The sequence below is a fragment of the Gopherus evgoodei genome, unplaced genomic scaffold, assembly GCF_007399415.2.
Source record: "Gopherus evgoodei ecotype Sinaloan lineage unplaced genomic scaffold, rGopEvg1_v1.p scaffold_32_arrow_ctg1, whole genome shotgun sequence".
Taxonomy (NCBI): Eukaryota; Metazoa; Chordata; order Testudines; family Testudinidae; genus Gopherus; species Gopherus evgoodei.
In genome coordinates, this window is record NW_022059994.1 from 4,099,409 (window position 1) to 4,120,658 (window position 21,250).

General features: G+C 49.5%; 2 protein-coding genes across 3 annotated transcripts in view; both read left to right on the plus strand.

The window, feature by feature from the left end:
* The window catches only part of LOC115640774 (putative zinc finger protein 66), a 687,485-nt gene that overhangs the window by 607,111 nt on the left and 59,124 nt on the right, over positions 1–21,250 (plus strand). The gene's annotated exons all lie outside the window — the stretch shown is intronic.
* The window catches only part of LOC115640677 (zinc finger protein 271-like), a 51,905-nt gene continuing 38,390 nt past the window's right edge, over positions 7,736–21,250 (plus strand). The window contains exons 1-4 of the mRNA XM_030543552.1: positions 7,736–7,977; positions 8,526–8,652; positions 9,247–9,360; positions 9,734–10,849. Coding sequence (XP_030399412.1) covers positions 7,810–7,977; positions 8,526–8,652; positions 9,247–9,360; positions 9,734–10,849 — 1,525 coding nt within the window. The 5' untranslated portion in view covers positions 7,736–7,809. The remainder of the gene's footprint in view (positions 7,978–8,525; positions 8,653–9,246; positions 9,361–9,733; positions 10,850–21,250) is intronic.

Here is a 21,250-nt window from a genome sequence, read left to right on the forward strand (position 1 = left end):
AGTAGCAGAAAGTTGATAATATGGGACTCTTCAGTCTAGCAGACAAAGATCTTACAAGATCCAGTGGGTGGAAATTGAAGTTAGACAAATCTAGTATAGAAAAATTGCCCCATATTTTAACAGCGAGGGAAGTTAATACACTGGAACAATTTACCCAGGACTGTGGTGGATTTCCCATGATTGGCAATTTTCAAAATCAAGATTGGATTCCCCCCTCCCAACCCGAAAAAGAAATGTTCTGGTTTACACAGGAATTAATGTAGGAAGTCCTATAGGCTGTGTATGAATGATATCTGATTAGACAGCCATAGAATTTGTAAATCTAGACTCGGATATTCATTTTGTTTGAAATGAGCTCAGATTTATACTGGAGACTTTGTAAGACAAACAATCATTTGCCTTAATAGTGCTTGATTTTTCTTTTATTTTTACCATGTCCACACTTTTGGCCATGAGATGTTGGTGTCATTTGAACAATGCTGATTTTAAATAACGCTGGGCACGGACACGGATGGCCTGGTGCGAGAGTCGCAGTCCGAAAGGCAGAGACTGATCTGGGGAAGGAAGTTGCGGCCCGACCCCTGCAGTGACGTGAGATACAGACAGGAGGGTAGAATGTGGGAGATGGAGGGGAACAGAACTGGGGAAACGGCTGGGTTTGCTCCTGAAAGCCAGACAGTTGAGAACTGTGAACTCACTGCACCAGCGGCAGAGAGAGACAGGAAATAGCCTGTGAGTGCTGGGAGAAGCTGTCTCTGAATTCTTAAGGATTGCAAATGATGCCACCAGGGGAGTGATAGGGAGAGAGCTGTCCTCCGAAGAAGCTGAAGCTGGGCAGATCTGAGACAGAAGCCAGGGAAGTCCACAGACCTGGCCAGCCTTAAGTTGAAGCCAAGCTGATCCACATTACCGAGGTCAGAAGGAGCCCAGCTGCTCACCCCTCCCCATTTATCACAGTGTCTTGTATGATGATGGCAGAGTCTTTCCTTCCCAACTCACCAGGGACATCCCCAGGGGGATAAATGCCTCAGCTTGGCTTGGAGATGGAATTTAGTTTCTCAAACTCCCCGTGTCCTTTGGCTTGACTAATGACAATCAGTTTCTGAAGCCTGGTGGGATAGCCACGGGGAGGAATGGCAAGGGGACAGGGAACCTATTTGTAGGAGGCATGGGGTCACTTCTCCTTGCAGGATCCTATCATCTGTCACTGGAGGGGAAGATGCCCAACTTTCTTCTCTTATGGTTCTGCTCTGTCAGTTCTTCTGAGCTCCCAGAGAGCATAGGTCCCTGTGAGAACGATCCCAGTGCTGCACGGGAAACTTACATTTTTGTAAAACCAGGTCTTTCTCGAAGCTGTCGCCAGTGAACTGGGCTTTCTAAAACAGTGGTTTTCAAACTGTGGGTTGTGACCCAGTACTGGGTCACAGCATGTCAGGCACTGGGTCGCGGTGGCTCTGGTCAGCACTGCCGACTGGGCAATTAAATGTCCCGTTGGTGGCGCTGCCTGGCTAAAGCAGGCTAGTCCCTACCTGTTCTGACACCATGTTGTGCCCTGGAAATGGCCAGTATCAGGCTCCTAGGCAGGAAGGGCTACAGGGCTCTGCACACTACCCCGACCCAGTCACCGGTTCTGCACTCCCATTGGCCAGTTCTGAGCCAACGGGAGCTGTGGGAGGCAGTGTCTGCGAGAAAGAACTGTACAGAGCCACTTGTGTACTTCCACCTAGGAGCCGGACCTGCTGCTGGTTGCTTGCGGGGCACAGCGCAGTCCGTGGTGTCAACTGCCTTAGCACCCCCGCTGTGCTGCTGACCGGGAGTTGCCTGAGCTAAACCTGTGCCCCAACCCTCTGCTCCAGCCCTGAGCCCCTCTCACACCCCAAACCCCTCATCCCCAGCTCTGTTAGGTCATGGGCATCAGCAATTTTCTTCAACTGGGTCACCAGAAAAAAAGTTTGGAAACCACTGTTCTAAAACACTGGGTCCGGATGACCCTTGGCGCCAGTAAGGCTCTTCGTCAAGGGAGGAATTGGGGAGAGCTCAGGAGCGGTGCCAGAGCCCAGCCCAGAAGGGCAAAGGTCAACAAAAGGGGTCACGATGTGCCCCCCGCTACTCTGATCCCAATAGGCCACTGCTTCAGTTTGTGTAACCGGCACCCGCTCCATACAGCACTTACTCCCCTCGCACAGTGATTGTGCCATCAACAGAGATCGAGGATCCTGCAGTAGCGTTGGGCATTGGCCTTTGGCCGTATGACTTACCAGTGGGGGCTCGTTCCCTTGAACAGAAAGGCTCCAGGTTCGGTTGGGAAAGCCCAGGCTAAGGACACGGCCTTCTATTATAAAATTAAGACAAATAGGCTAAAAGGGACTCAAATCTCAGAGGTGGGCTCCTGGCCCTAGAAATTTACTCACCCACCTGCCTCTACCATCATGAACATTTTCCTATGAAATCCGCAGGGTCCCTGGCAGCAGTCAAGCGAAGCAGGTCAGCGTCAGTGTACGCACAATCGGCACCTTCGGTTTCTATGGTTTTGGGTCTCTCTGGGTGTTCATATTAGACCAGGTCCTCATTCCACATGAACTCCCCATTCTCCTTAGCCTAGGTGCAACCTGCTTCAGGCAGCACATGACCAGGATTCATCCCGAATGTGATCCCCTCGTTGGCTCATTAGCTTCCATGGCTCGAGTACAGTAACATGGACGCTGATCCACGCCCTCCAGCTCCCCATTAAATCTAGACTCTGACTATTCATTGAAATGGGATCAGGATGAGTCTTGGGGTCGATTTTATTACTGGAGCATGACAAGACGCCGCCCAACCAAGTCCTGCTGTGAAAGGCACGGTGGATACACATCACTGAGACAGCTCGCACCTGTCTACTTCGGCAAACCAGCCACTGGGAGGGAAACAGGGAAACAGCTGGGAGGGAGCTGTTGTGATTTCAGAGATCAGGCTGCGTTGGGGGTCAGGCATGAGAACGGTGTCCACCGGCCCATATGCAGAAACCTGGGGTGCCCCAAGAACTTTTACCCTGGAACAATTTGTACAGTTGGGGTGCTGGAATTAATCCACTTCAAGCCGGGAGCAGGGTGGGGCAGCAGCACCCCTATTTCCAGCCCCTACGCTTTATAGTGAAAATGTAGACACCCAGTGATCATAGGTGCCTATAGGGTTTTTGGATCACATTAATGTCTAAATCTGGGATTTAGGCACCTAGGCCCATGGGAGTTAGGTGCCTAAATATCTTTGTGGATTTGGCTCTGAATAGGAGTTAGATCTCAGCAGCACCCAGGGCTGCCCCAGGGGGGCTAGTTCCAGCAACCAGAGAAAATCCCATCTGGGCTGGGCACAAAGGGAGATTTCAGGAGAATTTTCTCCACAGCTTGGGGGAGCAGCAGCTGCCAAGTCCAGGCTCCAGATTCCCCACTTCTGGGCAAGAACAGAGCCCTCTGCAGACAACAGCTGATGAAATCCCCTCCAGGCCACAGCCACAGAGTCCACGTCCCTGGAAAATGCATCCCCTGCAGCTCATGGCCCCAAGCAGCCCGACTCCCAGCACCCCCCTGTCCCCTTCAATTTGGGGGAGCCTCTGGGACAATCACAAGTCCCTATTGAAATCCCCCTTTTCACTGGGGATCTTGCAGTCTCCCCTTCCATCCCCCCTGGACATGAAGGCTTCAGGGTTTGAATCTCCCTGAATACTGGGAGAGGCCGCCCATGTCTAGGGGACCGCATGCCCCCCCTCTGCCTCCAGAGGTAGGGGCCTGGAGCCAGGTGGCTGCAATGCGGTGGGTGTTTCGCTAGGACCCAGGAGGAGCTGGGGATGGAGCCATGGCTGGGGTCAGGCAGCCCTGGCAGCAGGAAGTGAATTGCACTGGCTGTGTGAATGAATTTCAGGTTCCCGGCACTGTCCCTATTGCAAGATCCCCGAGCTTTTGGGGGAGGGGCTGCAGCTGGGGACCCCAGAGCCCTGGCTGCACCTAGGAGAGGTGGAGTAACATTCCTGCTGCTCCCCCAGGAGACTCTCCCCGTGAAGAGACCCCAGCCTGGCCAGGCCACCCCATAAAGGGAAGACAGACCTTCCATCTCAAAACGAAGAGCTGGCGACCCCAAACCTGGGCGGGAAGATCACCCCCAATGAGCAGCCCCTGCTCTTAGTGAGGGCACCCTTTGGAGGGCAGGTAAGGGGGTGAGAGGTTACATTGATCCTGCTGGCAGGCTCCAGCTACACTATCTCAGCCCCTTGTTCCGTTCCCTAAGGAGTTTAGTGGAAGTGATCAGCCCAGCCTGTTGGGGTGGTGTTGTAGCTCTGGTTTTTTGTACTTTTCTGCTGGTGGTATCAGTTTGCACAACTACATTTTCCCATCTGTACTGACAACTGGGGAATCCGGGTGCAATGCGTGTGACACACGCAATCAGAGGCTCAGCTGGTGTAAACGAAGCCAGTGGAGCTATGGCTGGATTCCCATCAGCTGGGGATCTGGCCGCGTCGACTCCAGTGTGGAGTGATGGCCTATGTCTGCCAGCGGAGGATCTGGCTTGAAAAATTTGTATTTACAGTCAGCGATGATTGAGTACCAATCTGCATTCCTTCAGAGTCAGCAAACGCCAGACAAAGTGGCATACAAACAAACCGCCAGGGGAAAGTCCCACCAGCTCAAATAAAAAAAGTCAGGTAAGGGTTATCTCCATATTACTTGTGAAAGGTTGTAAAGTCCAGCACTCATAGGCCGCGTTAATTCCATCCCCTTATGTGTGGGTGTCAGTATCCAATCTCCAAGGACAGACTCACATGCTGCACCCTTCATGAACACAGGACTGCATGTCATTCGGTCCTCATTCTGTGCTTTTAGCCCTCTCATCTATAACATGTCCCCGTCAGCACATTGACACTAAGGAAATCTCTCCATCTCTGTGGAATTCCAGAGGACCCACGGTTTGTCTCAGGGACACTAAAGGGGTGAGGTTTTTCTAAATGATTAGCTATTCCCCACCAAACTAGGGTGACCAGACAGCAAATGTGAAAAATCGGGACAGGGGGTGGGGGGTAATAAGAGCCTATACAAGAGAAAGTCCTGATTTTTGTGTCTGTCCCTATAAAATTGGGACATCTGGTCGCCCTACACCAAACACACTCTTCCCTGTCCTCCATGTTACTCTCTCCTGCCGTTTCCCTGTAACTACCCACTGGTGATGTAAAACCACCTCAGCTTTTGCCTTTTCCTGGCTATCTAGCCATGTGATACTAGTCTTTTCAGAGTTTCCTGTCTCATTTATTGAACACTGATATAAAATCTTCTCAAAAGTCACCAATATTTTTTCTCTAACGATTGGGTAAAAACATAAGAGCTGCCAAACTGGGGCAGAGCAACGGTCCATTTAGCCCAATATCCTGTCTCTGGCAGTGGCCAGTACCAGAGCTTCAGAGGGCATGAGAACCCACCCCGTCTTCCCCTCCCGGCTTCTGGCAGTCACAGGTATAGTGTTCCCTCGAGCATGGGGTTGCATCCCACACCATCTTGGCTACTAGCCATTGGTGGACCTATCCTCCATGAACTTTTCTAGTTCTTTTTTGAACCCTAGTATAGTCTTGGCCTTCACAACATCCTCTGGCAAGGAGTTCCACAGATTAATTGTGCATGGTGTGAACAAGTACTTCCTCTAGTTTGCATTAAACCTGTTGCTTATCAATTTCATTGGGTGACCCCTTTTTTTTTTTTTTTTGGCACCATGGGAAAGAGTCATAACACTTCTCTAGTCACTTTCTGCACATCATTCATGGTTTTATAGACCTCTGTCATATCCCTCTTAGACATCTCTTTTCTAGGATGAGCAGCCCTAATCTTTTTAGTCTTTCATCATATGGAAGCCATTCCACACCCTTGATCATCTTCATTGCCCTTATCATAGGACTAGAAGGGACCTCGAGAGGTCATCAAGTCCAGTCCCCTGCACACATGGCAGGACTAAGTATTATCTAGACCATCCTGACAGGTGTTTGTCTAACCTGCTCTTAAAAATCTCCAGTGTTGGAGATTCTACAACCTCCCTGGGCAATTTATTCCAGTGCTTAACCGTCCTAACAGTTAGGAAATTTTTCCTAATGTCCATCCTAAACCTCCCTTGCTGCAGTTTAAGCCCATTGCTTCTTGTCCTATTCTCAGAAGTTAAGAAGAACAATTTTTCTCCCTTCTCCTTGTAACAACTTTTTATGTACTTGAAAACTGTTATCATGTCCCCTCTCAGTCTTCTCTTCTCCAGACTAAACAAACCCAATTTTGTCAATCTTCCCTCATAGGTCATGTTTTCTAGACCTTTTATCATTTTTGTTGCTCTTTTCTGGACTTTCTCCAGTTTGTCCACATCTTTCCTGAAATGTGGCACCTAGAACTGGACACAACACTCCAGTTGAGGCCTTATCAGTGCAGAGTACAGCAGAAGAATCACTTCTCGTGTCTTGCTTACAACACTCCTGCTAATACGTCCCCGAATGACATTTGCTTTTTTTGCAACAGTGTTACACTGTTGACTCATATTTAGCTTGTGATCCACTATGGCCCCAGATCCCTTTCCGCAGTTCTCCTTCCTAGGAAGTCATTTCCCAGTTTGTGTGTGTGCAACTGATTGTTCCTTCCTAAGTGGAGTACTTTGCATTTGTCCTTATTGAATTTCATCCTATTTACTTCAAACCATTTTTCCAGTTTGTCCAGATCATTTTGAATTTTAATCCTATCCTCCAAAGCACTTGCAACCCCTCCCAGCTTGGTATCATCTGCAAACTTTATAAGGGTGCTCTCCACGCCATTATCTAAATCATTGATGAAGATATTGAACAGAACTGGGCCTAGAACTGATCCTTGCAGGACCCCACTTGTTATGCCCTTCCCGCATGACTGTGAACCACTGATAACTACTCTCTGGGAATGGTTTTCCAACCAGTTTTGTACCCACCTTATAGTAGTTCCATCTAGGCTGTATTTCCCTAGTTTGTTTATGACAAGGTTATGTGAATCAGTATCAAAAGCCTTACTAAAGTCAAGATATGCCACATCTACTGCTTCCCCCCATCCACAAGGCTCGTTACTCTGTCAGAAAAGCTATCAGGTTGGTTTGACATGATTTGTTCTAGACAAATCCATGCTGACTGTTACTTATCACCTTATTATCTTCTAGATGTTTGCAAATTGATTGCTTAATTATTTGCTCCATTATCTTTCTGAGTACACAAGCTAAGCTGGCTGGTCTGTATTTCCCTGGATTGTCCTCATTCCGCTTTTTATAGATGGGCGTTAATTGCCCTTTTTCCAGTCTTCTGGAATCTTTCCCGTATGCCATGATTTTTCAAAGATAATCGCAAATGGCTCGGATATCTTCTGAGCCAGCTCCTTGAGTATTCTAGGATGCATTTCATCAGGCCCTGGTGACTTGAAGACATCCAACTTGTCTGACAGATTTTTAACTTGTTCTTTCCCTATTTTAGCCTCTGATCCTACCCCATTTTCACTGGCATTCACTATGTTAGACGTCCAAGCGTCACCAACGTTCTTGGTGAAAACTGAAACAAAGGTTCTGTGAACCTTTTCCAGTTCCCTCGGTGAAGAATGGCCACTTCTTTGATTTTCCTCTTTCCTAGAGTTTGGTTCAGAGACTCTGTTACTGAAAGGGTTTTAAGGTGTCTTGGGGGTGAAAGGGGTGGGGGTTAATGCTGGTGGGAAGGGCTGGAATAAAATGAACCGGTGTTTTCCCAGCATCACAGATTCTGGAAAATCTGTCTTTTGGGAAAGAGCCTGGGGTGAATCGGAGTGTGAAATGGACAAAAGCCCCCTGGTGAAACGTCCCCAAGCACCTTTCTTGCCCCAACAGGGCTGCAGAAGATCCACCCAGGGAAGGGAAATGACAGCAGCGGATGCGGTGCAGCTCGGGGATTTTCAGCAAGGTTTTGCTAGAGAAGAAGGGGTGGAAAATACAGACATCCAGGTGGGAACCAGGTGTGATTCACTCGCTGGAACTGTTCAGTCAGGGCCTTGATTTTTAGAACAGGGGCCATTGGGAGAGGGTAGAAATCCCCCCGTTTCTAGAACAGGGAACAACCTCACCTGCACCAGGCTGGAGAAATTTACCAGATTCCCAGTGCTGCAGCCTGAACCTACTAGCCAGAGGCAGCCAACAATGAGGTACAGGGAGAAATGCCCTGTCCCTCATATCTAGCTCCTAGGAAAGAGGAGGGGTTGTTGGGGTTTCTCTTCCCAGACCCTTTTTGTGGGTCTCCCATATCAGCCTCTGGCTAGTAGGTATGTGGTAGACATGAAGCTCCTGCCTTCTTTCATTGATCCTTCCCCTCTCTCTTTCTCCCCACTCTGAAGCCTCCTGGCTGCTCTGAGCAGGGTGGGGGTGGGATCCTGCTACTCTGTCTCCACCCCCCGCCCACCACCCCGAGTGTCTGTTTTAACAGCCTTCCTCCCCTGTGACTAGCGGGATTGGGACTGGGGCAGCAGGTGCCGAGTGGGGGACTCTTGTTGTTCCAGGGGCCAGTGAGCTTCGAGGAGGTGGCTGTGTATTTCACCCAGGGTCAGGGGGCTCTGCTGGACCCCGCTCAGAGAGCCCTCTACGGGGACGTCATGCAGGAGAACTACGAGACGGTGACCTCGCTGGGTAAGGGATTCCCGTCCCCTCAGCTATTAGAAGCCGTGGGATCTGTGATGTTCCCATTTCTGGTCTTTCTCAATCAATTAGATTTCAGGGCTATGAGCCCCATGGTCACCAGACCCCCTGGGAGAGAGACGTCCCTCTCCACCCCGCTCCCATGGGACAGGGGACTCAGGAAGACAAAGGAGATGATAATTTGTTCCCATCCCCACAGCTTTCAAAGGGGCGGAAGCAGAGCGGTGACCTGCCCGTATTAATTCTCCGTCACACACAGAATCCCTCTCCCCCTCCCTTCCTGGGACTAGGTCTAGCCCTGGGCAGGGTGCCAGGCTGTGCAGGTTGAGAAATAGGCAGGGCCTGACAAGCTGAGCTGTGTGTGCACCAGCAAATCCCCCAGGGTGCACAGATCCTGGAAGCTCATGCTGAGAGGAGCACATCCCCTGCTTGAGGGCTCAGTGAGCCTGTTCCCATCCACTCAGATTCCGCGTCCCCCCCAGCCCAATGCGGGATCAGATTAAGATCAGGGAATGTTCTTTGTGACAAATCCTCTCCCAGTGTCTGACACGCACTGATCTCACCTGATTTCACCCCCCTGAGCAGGATTCCCCCTTCCCAAACCTGAGCTGATCGCCCGGCTGGAGCGCGGGGAAGAGCCGTGGGTCCCGGATCTCCAGGCCTGCGAGGGAAGGGAGAGCCCGAGAGGTGCCTGCACAGGTGAGGAATCAATGAAACGAGCACAAACCACCCGGGGAGTGAAGGAAACAGCTGGGACTGCCATAAATGTAGTGTGAGCGAGAGCCCTCAGTTCTGCCTCATCTCACCCAGGTCAGGGCTATAGCCAGTAGGGGCCATGTCCCCCTAGCAGGTGTCACTCACAGCTTCACACCCACCCTGGCTGCCAGTTGGCAGGAGTTCCCTCCCTGACTTTTACTTCCCTCTCGCTGTTTGGCTGGGATGTGGGGACAGCATTGAATTTCTCAGTCTTTCTTCTAGTTATTGTGTTGTTAAACCTCTTCTCTATTCTCCTGTTGTTTCTCTCTGGCACTGGGAATGACTCCTGTCTGGATCCTCTCTCTCTCTGTCCCAGCAGGTGATGGGATGGTGAGTGAAAACACAGAGGAGAATCTGCAGCAGGAAGGTCCTGAGCAAATGGAACCACGTGGGATGTTATTGGAAAGATCTGAAGGGAGTTTTTCCCAGAGGCATGAGCGGCAAAAAGCCTGGGGAAATGGGCACAGGCCAGAGAGGCAGCTGGGAACCCATCCAGGGCAGAAAGTGGGTAAATCCACTGATCATGAGGGAGTTTGCAAAGACCCCAAGGAAACCAGAGCCCAGCAGAGAATCCCATCAGGAGTGAGAGACAACACATGCGCCGAGTGCGGGAAAAGCTTCCATCGGAGCTCAAACCTTATTTCACATCAGAGACTCCACACTGGAGACAGGCCTTTTAAATGCCTTGAGTGTGGGAGATGTTTTAATCAGCGAGAGCACCTCGTTAGGCATCAGAGGCTCCACACGGGAGAAAAGCCCTATAAATGCCTGGAGTGCGGGAAAAGCTTCATTCAGAGCTCACAGCTTATTACACACCAAAGAGTCCACACAGGCGAGCGACCCTACAAGTGCCCGGAATGTGGGAAAATGTTTAGTGATGGCTCCGCCTTTATTAACCATCAGAGAATCCACACGGGAGTTAAACCCCACAAATGCCTCGACTGTGGGAAAAGCTTCAATCGGAGCTCAACCCTAGTTAGACACCAGAGAACCCACACAGGAGAGAGACCCTTTATATGCCTGGAGTGCGGGAAAAAGTTTAGTGACAGTTCAGCCCTCATTGGGCATCAGAGACTCCACACTGGGGATAAACCCTTTAAATGCTCTGACTGTGGGAAAAGTTTCTTTCAACTCTCACGGCTCCTGGCACATCAGAGAATCCACACGGGCGAGAACCCCTATAAATGCCTCGAGTGTGGGAAAAGGTTTAATGACAACTCAAACCTTATTACACACCAGGTTATCCACACCGGAGAGAGACCCTACAAATGCCTGGACTGTGGGAAAAGCTTCAGTCGCAGCTCGCATCTTATTACGCATCACAGAACCCACACTGGAGAGAGACCCTATAAATGCCTGGACTGTGGGAAAAGCTTCAATCAGAGCTCAAACCTAATTACACATCAAAGACTCCATAGAAGAAAGAAACCGTGACTGTGGTACAACTTTCCCTTGGGGCTCTGGTCACATGAGACATCAGCAGATCCATACAGGGAGACACCTTTGAAATGTCCTTGAAGTGGAAAATGCTTCAGGCAGACTTACACCATAGTGGACCACGGAGACTCCATGAAGGATCCGTTTCCTAGTTCCACACACATTAGCGGCTTTTGGTTCTCGGGGATAGCTGCCTGAAACAGCTTTTCCTGTGGAAAAGTTTGTGGGTTTGAAAATATTTTCATTCTGAATCTGGACAAAAAGTAAAAAAAAAAAACCACAATTTTTTTCTACCCAAAGGAGTCTCCAAAAAACAAACAAACAAACAAACAATTTCAGGGGCAAAATGGAATTTTTCAGCTTCCTGGCTGCCCATCTCGTAGGCGCTTGTCAATGTCACTTTCTCCTTGCAGTCAGGAAGTTAAATTGAGTTGGTTGCTCAGGCAGGCCATGGTCTGTACGCTAGCCAACTTTTTAAATGCCAAATGGCTTTTCAGGTTTAATGACCATCTGAGAACGTATCCAGGGAGTAGAATTTCATGCTTGGTCTACACTACATACTTACTTCGGCATAACTACATCACTCGGTGGTATGAAAAATCCACACCCCAGAAAAAAAATAGTGGGTGCCACCTGCAGATCAGCTCCCTCCTCCCCTCCGCCCCCCACTGCCGGTGAGCAGCTGGGGGGTGGAGGGAGAGGAGCGGGGACAGGAAAAGGCAAAGCGAGGGTGGGGCATGCTCAGAGGTGGAGGCAGGAAGAGGTGGAGTGGGGGTGGGAAGAGGTAGGTGGGGTGAGGTCTTAGGGGAAGGGGTGGAGTGGGGCCAGGGTCTGGGATGGAGTGGGGCTCGAGCACCTCCGGGGAGCATAAGAATGGCCCTGCTGGGTGTCAAGAAACTTTATCTCTGCATCCCGTCCTGAGGTGACACGTACTCAGTCAATATGGGGATAATTGAAATCCCCCATTATTATTATTGGGAAATTAGAAAGTAGGCACCTCTGTATAGCTTCACTCACCAGACGGACGTTGAAGGACACTCTGGTCCCTGGCTCGAATGCAGGCTTCAGCCTGGGCTCTCTGCTGGCCCATCGCAGTGGCTGCACCAACCTTGACCCGGCTTCTCCAAAGGGAACGGTTGTGGGCAGGACTCTCCCAGTTGTCAGTGGAAATGCTTGAATTTCCTCAGGCCTTGCTTGACTTTGTTGCTGTATCAGAGCTTTGGCCTTCCTCTGCCTTGCGGGTGGTTCTTAAGTTGGCCATGGAGCATACCACTGATTTTGTCACATCTCCTGTCATCAGTCAAGATGTTGGGTGGCCACCACATTGGATCATGTGCCTGGACTAATTTAGCTAAGTTACTGTCTTACAGACCTTGAGGCTTGTAGGCTCATTGCACTTCTATCTTAACATGTACTAAGAGGCTACACTAGTCATTCATTCCATAGTTGCTTAGGTGTCTAATTCAGGCTTTGAGTGTGACAGTGATTTACCAGACGCTTAAAAGTGAGGCGTTGTGATAGTGTGCAACACAATGCCTCGTTCTTTTTTTGTGTATTCTGCTTGGGGCACAGGACTGGCCCAAGAGGCAGGCTTGGAGATTGGGAGCCAGGAAACCACCTGCTGCTGTTCGTTCCTGTTGTGTCCTGGGAAACGCTCCTGTGTGTGCGCTCTTTGTAAATAAACAGGACTTAACAATCCGTTTATCCTGCTAATGGAAACAGCCCATGAACACCCACAATACTGGCTAGCAAAAGGGGCAATTCTGGTGTCAGAATGCCAAGGGTTGTGCATACCCCATTGCCTCATTCCTCCTCCCCCCTCCATACCAGGCTCTCCTGTTCTCCCCCTCTGGCCAGGGACTCTGTGTGCCCCCTATTTCTCCATCCCCCATACCAGGGTTCCCCATTCTGCCCTTTAGGCCAGAGACTCTGTGTGTCTCCACTGTTGCTTGCTGCCCCCATGACAGGGGGACTGTGTCTTATTCCTCCTACACACCTGTGTTTCTTTTTTTTTCTCCTCACCCTCCAAAGTGCCTTTATTTTCCAACATCGACACTGCTGTGCTCAGCCCTGTAGCACTGAGCCGTGTCAGTCTGGGCCAGTCATTCTGGGCTCGGAGACTGGTTGCGGTGGGGTTTTTTTGTTGCAGTGAAGACATACCCTAAGTCCTCTTTGTGGATCTAGCCCCATGTCCCACCCCAGAGGCAGCCGCATCTCTGTGCTCACTCCTCAGTCCCACCCGCCTCCCCTGCACTATCTTCTCCTCCATCCCATCCGGGGAATGACTCAGGGCAATAATTTCCCTCAAAAACAAGACATTGGTGCAGTTAAAAAAGCAGGGAGGGGGAAGCCCCTCAGATCTGAGGTGGGTTTTATATCAATATTTCAGAAATATAAGGGGAAATGATGAAATCTGAGAGAATTCAATAATGAAGGAAAGGGCAAAATCTGAGGGAATTTTGTGTCCTCCCTGATAATCAGAGGAGAATGTGGGGGGGAGGAGTACCTGTGGGCTGTGTGCAGGTCTGAGGCTGGGGAAGGGCCCCCAGACCCATGAGCTGTGTGCGCACTTTTGGGGCCCCAACTTTTCCTGTTATGCCCACCCTTACCAGTAATGGAATCCGTCTGTGTCTCCCCCCCGCCTCCATTCCTGCACTGTTGACTCAGCAGGAGAGCTTGGGCTGAAGGCGGAGATGTGGGTAGAACTGGGGATGAGGGTGGACAAGGAATGAGGGCAGGTGGAGCTGGGGCTGGAGCTGGGCTGACGCCAGGAGCCAGAGGTGGAGCCTGGATCAGGACCAGGGCAGGAGTGGTGTCGTGGCCAGGGCCAGAAGTAGATCCAGGGGTGGGAGCTGAGCCGGAGTGGGGTGGGGAATGGAGCTGGGCTGGAGCCAGGGGCCAAGGGCAGGAGACAAACTGGAGCAGAGCCGAAGGCAGAGCAGGGCTGAGTGGTGCTCTCTCCCTGCTCGCCTTGAGGGTGGCCCGAGCCCCACCGCACTCCCTTCAAATGTTCCTCGAAGCCCCTTTAGGACCACTTGGAACCACTGTTCTAGCTAGTACCTTGAGGCTCCAGCACCAGGAGTGTGGTCAGTGTACCCAGCTCTGCCCAGAAGGCTTGTTTTCCGTTACAGAAATGGGGAAGTCGTGCCCCAGAACAGATTGACCACCTCCCAGGAAGTCTGTCAGCTCCTGTCCTCCCTCCCTTCCTTCCTCACCCTACATGTTTCCTGCCCCTCCCTCTCTCTGTCTCGTACAAAACCACCAGCAGCTCCCTGGAAATCCCCTACCTGAGCCAACTTCACCACAGCCACTTCTGTCCCTCGGTCAGGAGGAGGCGCTAATTGGGTGTGAAAAGTGGTGGTTATTCTTCAGCCTGTTAGGGTGATCGAGAATGGTGATGGGGAAAGTTTCAGAAGGGGTGAGAGTCCGTTTCACACCCCAACGCCCCCTGCGGTGTTTTTTGGTTTTGTTTTTTGCTGCAGACAGATGTCCTACACTTTGCACGAGGGAACATTTTAAGTCACTTTTATTACATGGCAGATGCAGCCCCTCCTACCAGGGTTCAATCCACCGAGATGCTTTTAAAGCTTCCCACTGACAGAGCGTCCATTGGTCAGGAACCATGGCCAATCAGAGCTGCAGGGCAGTGCCTGCGGACAGGGCAGTGCTCAGAGCTGCCTGGCCGCGAAGCTGCTTGAGGTAAGCGCAGCCTGGAGCCTGCACCCCTGATCCATTCCCCTGCCCCAAACCCCTGCCCCAGCCCTAATCCCCCTCCCATCCTCTGAACCCCTCGATCCCAGCCCAGAGCACGCTCCTATAGCCCAAATCCCTCATCCCCAGCCCTACCCCAGAGCCTGCACCCTCACCACCACCCCGCACCCCAACCCCCCCAATTTCATGAGCATTCATGGCCTGCCATACAATTTCCATATCCAGCTGTGCCCCTGGGGACCCACCGCTTGTCTCAGGAGGCAGAAACGGGGTTAGATTTTTCTAACAACACCCCCAACTGCAAACATACTCCCTTCCAGGGTGACCAGGCAGCAAGTGTGAAAATTTGGGATGGGGTGGGAGGGGAATAGGAGTCTATATAAGAAAAAGACCCACAAATCATAGATTATTAGGGTTGGAAGGGACCTCAGGAGATCATCTAGTCCAACCCCTTGCTCAAAGCAGGGCCAATCCCCAAATGCCCCCCCTGGATTGAACTCACAACCCTGGGTTTAACAGGCCAATGTGCAAACCACTGAGCTATCCCTCTCCTAAATATCAGGCTTGGAAGAGACCTCAGGAGGTATCTAGTCCAACTCCCTGCTTAAAGCAGGACCAACCCCCAGATAGATTTTTGCCCCAGGTCCCTAAATGGCCCCCTCAAGGACTGAACTCACAACCCTGGGTTTAGCAGGCCAATGCTCAAATCAGGACTGTCCCTGTAAAATCGGGACATCTGGTCACCCTACTCCCCTCTTGGTCACCCGCTTTCCAACCCCCCATCCCTGCTAATCCACCCCAGGCCGCGCAGTGCAAAGCTGGGAGCCTGCACCCCAGAGGCAGGTGGCTGCGGAGCAATCGGGGTCTCGCTAGGACCCAGGAGGCGCTGGGGGCGGGGGGGGAGAAGCGGTGCCGGGAGGTCACACACAGCCCCAGCAGCAGGAAGCGGATTTCACTCGCTACAGGGTAACTCCTGGGCGCCGCTGTGTCCCTGCCCGATACCCCAGCCCCGGCCGCCCGCAGGGGGGAGAGGTTACTACCGAGCGAGTCTCAGCCCTACAGCTTCCCAAGAGGCTCTTCCATCCCAGGGCAGAGACCTCGGCCTGCCCAGGACTTTCCCTATAGAGAAGACAGATCTTCCGCCCCCTCCCCCCCAAAAAAAAAGAGCTGGGACCCCAGATCCAGGAGGAAGACACCTTCCACTGAGCAGCCTCTGCCCCCAGGAGCTGCTCCCCTTGGAGCGAAGGTAAGAGACTTTCCCACCCCATGCCTGCCAGTGACCCCCGCCCTGCAGCTGATCCTGCTGGCTAAATGCTCTGCAGACTCTGGTTAAACAATCTCAGCCCCCTGGGCCGTTGACTGGGGTGAGGGGGCGGGTAATTTGGAAGATTGGCTCTGCTGGCTTTATTTTCTTTTTTTTATTGGTTCTTCTTTGTTGTGGGTGAATGTTCATCTCCTCGCAGGGACTAGGGGAATCCGTGCAAAATGTGTGTTTGTGTGCTGCAAAACCACAGGGGCCAAATCCTCAGCTGGTGTAAAATCAGTGTCGCTCCATGAAGTCAACAGTGCTGTGATCCACTGACACCAGCTGGGGATCTGGGCCCATTTATCCCGGTGGAGCTGTGATCCACTGACACCAGCTGGGGATCTGGCCCAGTTTATCTCAGTGGAGCTGTGATTTATTGACACCACCTAGGGATCTGGCCCCATTTATCCCGGTGGAGCTGTGATCCATTGACACCAGCTGGGGATCTGGCTCTGTTTATTCCATGAGCTGTGATCCATTGACACCAGCTAGGGATATGGCCCTATTTATGCCATGGAGCTGTGATCTATTGACACCAGCTGGGGATCTGGCCCTGTTTATCCCAGTGGAGCTGTGATCTATTGACACCAGCTAGGGATCTGGCCCCGTTTATCCTGGTGGAGCTGTGATCCACTGACACCAGCTGGGGATCTGGCCCTGTTTATCTCAGTGGAGCTGTGATCTATTGACACCAGCTAGGGATCTGGCCTTGTTTATCCCGGTGGAGCTGTGATCCATTGACACCAGCTGGGGATCTGGCCCTGTTTATCCCGTTGGAGCTGTGATCCACTGACACAGGCAGGGTCTGATCAGAAACAGTCAAATAAAAAAGAGTCCCATTCAATTACATCATGCAATGGCAGACAGCTAGAAGGAGATGAGTTTTTAAAGTGCTTATATACCAATGCTAGAAGTCTAAAGAATAAAATGGGTGAACTAGAGTGCCTCGTATTAAATGAGGATATTGATATTATAGGTATCACAGAAACTTGGTGAAATCAGGATAATCAATGGGATACAGCAATATCAGGGTACAAAATATATTGGAAGGACAGAACAGGTGGTGCGGGTGGGGGAGTGGCACTATATGTGAAAGAAAGTGTAGAATCAAATGAAGTAAAAATTGTAAATGAATCAAACTGTACCATAGAATCTCCATGGATAGAAATGTCATGCTCTAACAATAACAATATAGCGGTAAGGATATATTACTGACCACCTGACCAGGATGGTGATTGTGATTGTGAAATGTTCAGAGAGATTAGAGAGGCATTTAATATAAAAAACTCAATAATAACAATGGGGGATTTCAATTATCCCTATATTGACTGGGTACATGTCAACTCAGGATGGGATGCAGAGAGATAGTTTCTTGACACCTTAAACGACTGCTTCTTGGAGCAGCTGGTCTTGGAACCCACCAGAGGAGAGGCAATTCTTGATATAGTCCTAAGTGGAGCATAGGATCTGGTCCAAGAGGTGAATATAGCTGGACTGCTTGGTAATAGTGACCATAATATAGTTACATTCCATATCCCTGTGGCTGGAAAAACACCACAGCGGCCCAACACTGTAGCATTTCATTTCAGAAAGGGGAACTACATAAAAACGAGGAGGTTAGTTAAACAGAAATTAAAGGGTACAGCGCCAAAAGTGAAATCTCTGCAAGCTGCATGGAAACTTTTTAAAGACACCACAACAGAGGCTCAACATAAATGCATACCCCAAATTAAAAACATAGTAAGAGAACCAAAAAAGAGCCACCGTGGCTAAACAACAAAGTAAAAGAAGCAGTGAGAGGCAAAAAGGCATCCTTAAAAAAGTAGAAGTTAAATCCTAGTGAGGAAAATAGAAGGAGCATAAACACTGGCAAAAGAAGTGTAAAAATACATTTAGGAAGGCCCAAAAAGAACTCGAGGAACAGTTAGCCAAAAACTCAAAAAGTAATAGCAAATTTTTTTAAAGTCCATTAGAAGCAGGAGGCCTGCAAAACAACCAGTGGGGCCACTGGATGATCAAGGTGCTAAAGGAGCACTCAAGGGCGGTAAGGCCATCGTGGAGAAACTAAACGAAATATTTGCGGCTGAGGATGTGAGGGAGATTCCCAGACCTGAGTCATTCTTTTTAGGTGACAGATCTGAGGAACTGTGCCAGATTGAGGTATCATTAGAGGTGGTTTTGGAACAAAATGATAAATTAAACAGCAATAAGTCACCAGGACCAGATGAGATTCACCCAAGAGTTCTGAAGGAACTCAAATGTGAAATTGCAGAACTACTAACTGTGGTGTGTAACCTATCATTTAAATCAGCTTCTGTACCAGGTGACTGGAGGATAGCTAATGTGACTCCAATTTTTAAAAAGGGCCCCAGAGATGATCCCAGCAAGTTCAGGCCTGTAAACCTGACTTCAGTACTGGGCAAACTGATTGAAACTGTAATAAAGAACAATATTGTCAAACATAGATGAGTCAACATGGTTTTAGTAAAGGGAAATCATGCCTCACCAATCTACTAGAATTCTTTGAAGGGGTCAACAAGCATGTGGGCCAAGGGGATCCAGTGGATATAGTGTACTTAGATTTTCAGAAAGCCTTTGCAAGGTCCCTCACCAAAGGCTTTTAAGCAAAGTAAGCTGCCACGGGATAAGAGGGAAGGTGCTCTCATTGATTGGTAACTGGTTAAAAGAGGAAACAAAGGGTAGGTATAAATGGTCAGTTTTCAGAATGGAGAGAGGTAAATAGTGGTGTCGCCCAGGGGTCTGTTCTGGGACCAGTCCTATTCAACAGATTTATAAATGATCTGGAAAAAGGGGTAAACAGTGAGATGGCAAAATTTGCAGATGATACAAAATTACTAAAGATAGTTAAGACCCAGGCAGACTGCGAAGAGCTGCAGAAGGATCTCTCAAAACTGGGTGACTGGGCAACAAAATGGCAGATGAAAGTTTATGTTGATAAATGAAAATTAATGCACATTGGAGAGAATAATCCCAACTATACATATAAAATGTTAGGATCCAAATGAGCTGTTACCACTCAAGAAAGAGATCTTGGAGTCATTGTGAATAGTCCTCTGAAAACATCCACTCAATGTGCAGTGGCAGTCAAAAAAGTGAACAGAATGCTGGGAATAATTAAGAAAGGGTTGGATAATAGGGCAGAATATATCATGTTCCTTCTATATAAATCCATGGTACACCCACATCTAGAATACTGCATGTAGATGTGGTCGCCCCATCTCAAAAAAGATATATTGGAATTGGGAAAGGTTCAGAAAAGGGTAACAAAAATTATTAGGGGTATTGAACGGTTTCTGGGTGAGGAGAGATTAATAAGGCTGGGACTTTTTAGCCTGGAAAAGAGACGGCTAACGGGAGATATGATTGAGGTCTATAAAATCATGACTGGCATTGAGAAAATAAATAAGGAAATGTTGTTTACTACTTCTCATAACACAAAAACTAGGGATCACCAAATGAAATTAATAGGCAGCAGGTTTAAAACAACTAAAAGGAGTCAAGTATCAGAGGGTAGCCGTGTTAGTCTGGATCTGTAAAAGCAGCAAAGAATCCTGTGGCACCTTATAGACTAACAGACGTTTTGGAGCATGAGCTTTCGTGGGTGAATACCCACTTCCTCAGATGCATGTAATGGAAATATCCAGGGGCAGGTATATATATGTGTGCTAGCAAGCAAGCTAGAGATAACGAGGTCAGTTCAATCAGGGAGGATGAGGCCCTGTTCTAGCAGTTGAGGTGTGAAAACCAAGAGAGGAGAAACTGGTTCTGTAATTGGCAAGCCATTCACAGTCTTTGTTCAATCCTGAGCTGATGGTGTCAAATTTGCAGATGAACTGAAGCTCAGCAGTTTCTCTTTGAAGTCTGGTCCTGAAGTTTTTTTGCTGCAGGATGGCCACCTTAAGGTCTGCTATAGTGTGGCCAGGGAGGTTGAAGTGCTCTCCTACAGGTTTTTGTATATTGCCATTCCTAATGTCTGATTTGTGTCCATTTATCCTTTTCCGTAGAGACTGTCCAGTTTGGCCGATGTACATAGCAGAGGGGCATTGCAGCATATGATGGCGTATATTACATTGGTGGATGTGCAGGTGAATGAACCAGTGATGGTGTGGCTGATCTGGTTAGGTCCTGTGATGGTGTCGTTGGTGTAGATATGTGGGCAGAGTTGGCATCGAGGTTTGTTGCATGGATTGGTTCCTGAGCAAGAGTTATTATGGTGTGGTGTGCAGTTACTGGTGAGAATATGTTTCAGGTTGGCAGGTTGTCTGTGGGCAAGGATTGGCCTGCCACCCAAGGCCTGTGAAAGTGTGGGATCATTGTCCAGGATGGGTTGTAGATCCTTGATGATGCGTTGGAGGGGTTTTAGCTGGGGGCTGTATGTGATGGCCAGTGGAGTCCTGTTGGTTTCTCTCTTGGGTTTGTCTTGCAGTAGGAGGCTTCTGGGTACACGTCTGGCTCTGTTGATCTGTTTCCTTATTTCCTCGTGCGGGTATTGTAGTTTTGAGAATGCTTGGTGGAGATTTTGTAGGTGTTGGTCTCTGTCTGAGGGGTTAGAGCAGATGCGGTTGTACATCAGTGCTTGGCTGTAGACAATGGATCGTGTGATGTGCCCGGGATGGAAGCTGGAGGCATGAAGGTAGGCATAGCGGTCGGTGGGTTTTCGATATAGGGTGGTGTTAATGTGACCATCACTTATTTAAATAAGTGATCACTTCAGGACCAGACTTCAAAGAGAAACTGCTGAGCTTCAGTTCATCTGCAAATTTGACACCATCAGCTCAGGATTGAACAAAGACTGTGAATGGCTTGCCAATTACAGAACCAGTTTCTCCTCTCTTGGTTTTCACACCTCAACTGCTAGAACAGGGCCTCATCCTCCCTGATTGAACTGACCTCGTTATCTCTAGCTTGCTTGCTAGCACACATATATATACCTGCCCCTGGATATTTCCATTACATGCATCTGAGGAAGTGGGTATTCACCCACAAAAGCTCATGCTCCAAAACGTCTGTTAGTCTATAAGGTGCCACAGGATTCTTTGCTGCTTTAACTAAAAGGAGGTATTTCTTCCTAGTCAACTTGTGGAACTCCTTGCCAGAGGATATTGCGAAAGCCAAGAATAACAGGGTTCAAAAAAGAACTAGATAATTTCATCAAGGATAGGTCGATCAATGGCTATTAGCCAGGATGGGCAGAAATGGTGTCCCTAGCCTCTGTTTGCCAAAAGCTAGGAATGAGTGACAGGGGATGGATCACTGGATGATTCCCTGTTCTGTTCATTCCCTCTGGGCACCTGGCACTGGCCACTATCAGAGGACAGGAGACTGTGCTAGATGGACCTTTTTGTCTGACCCTGTAGG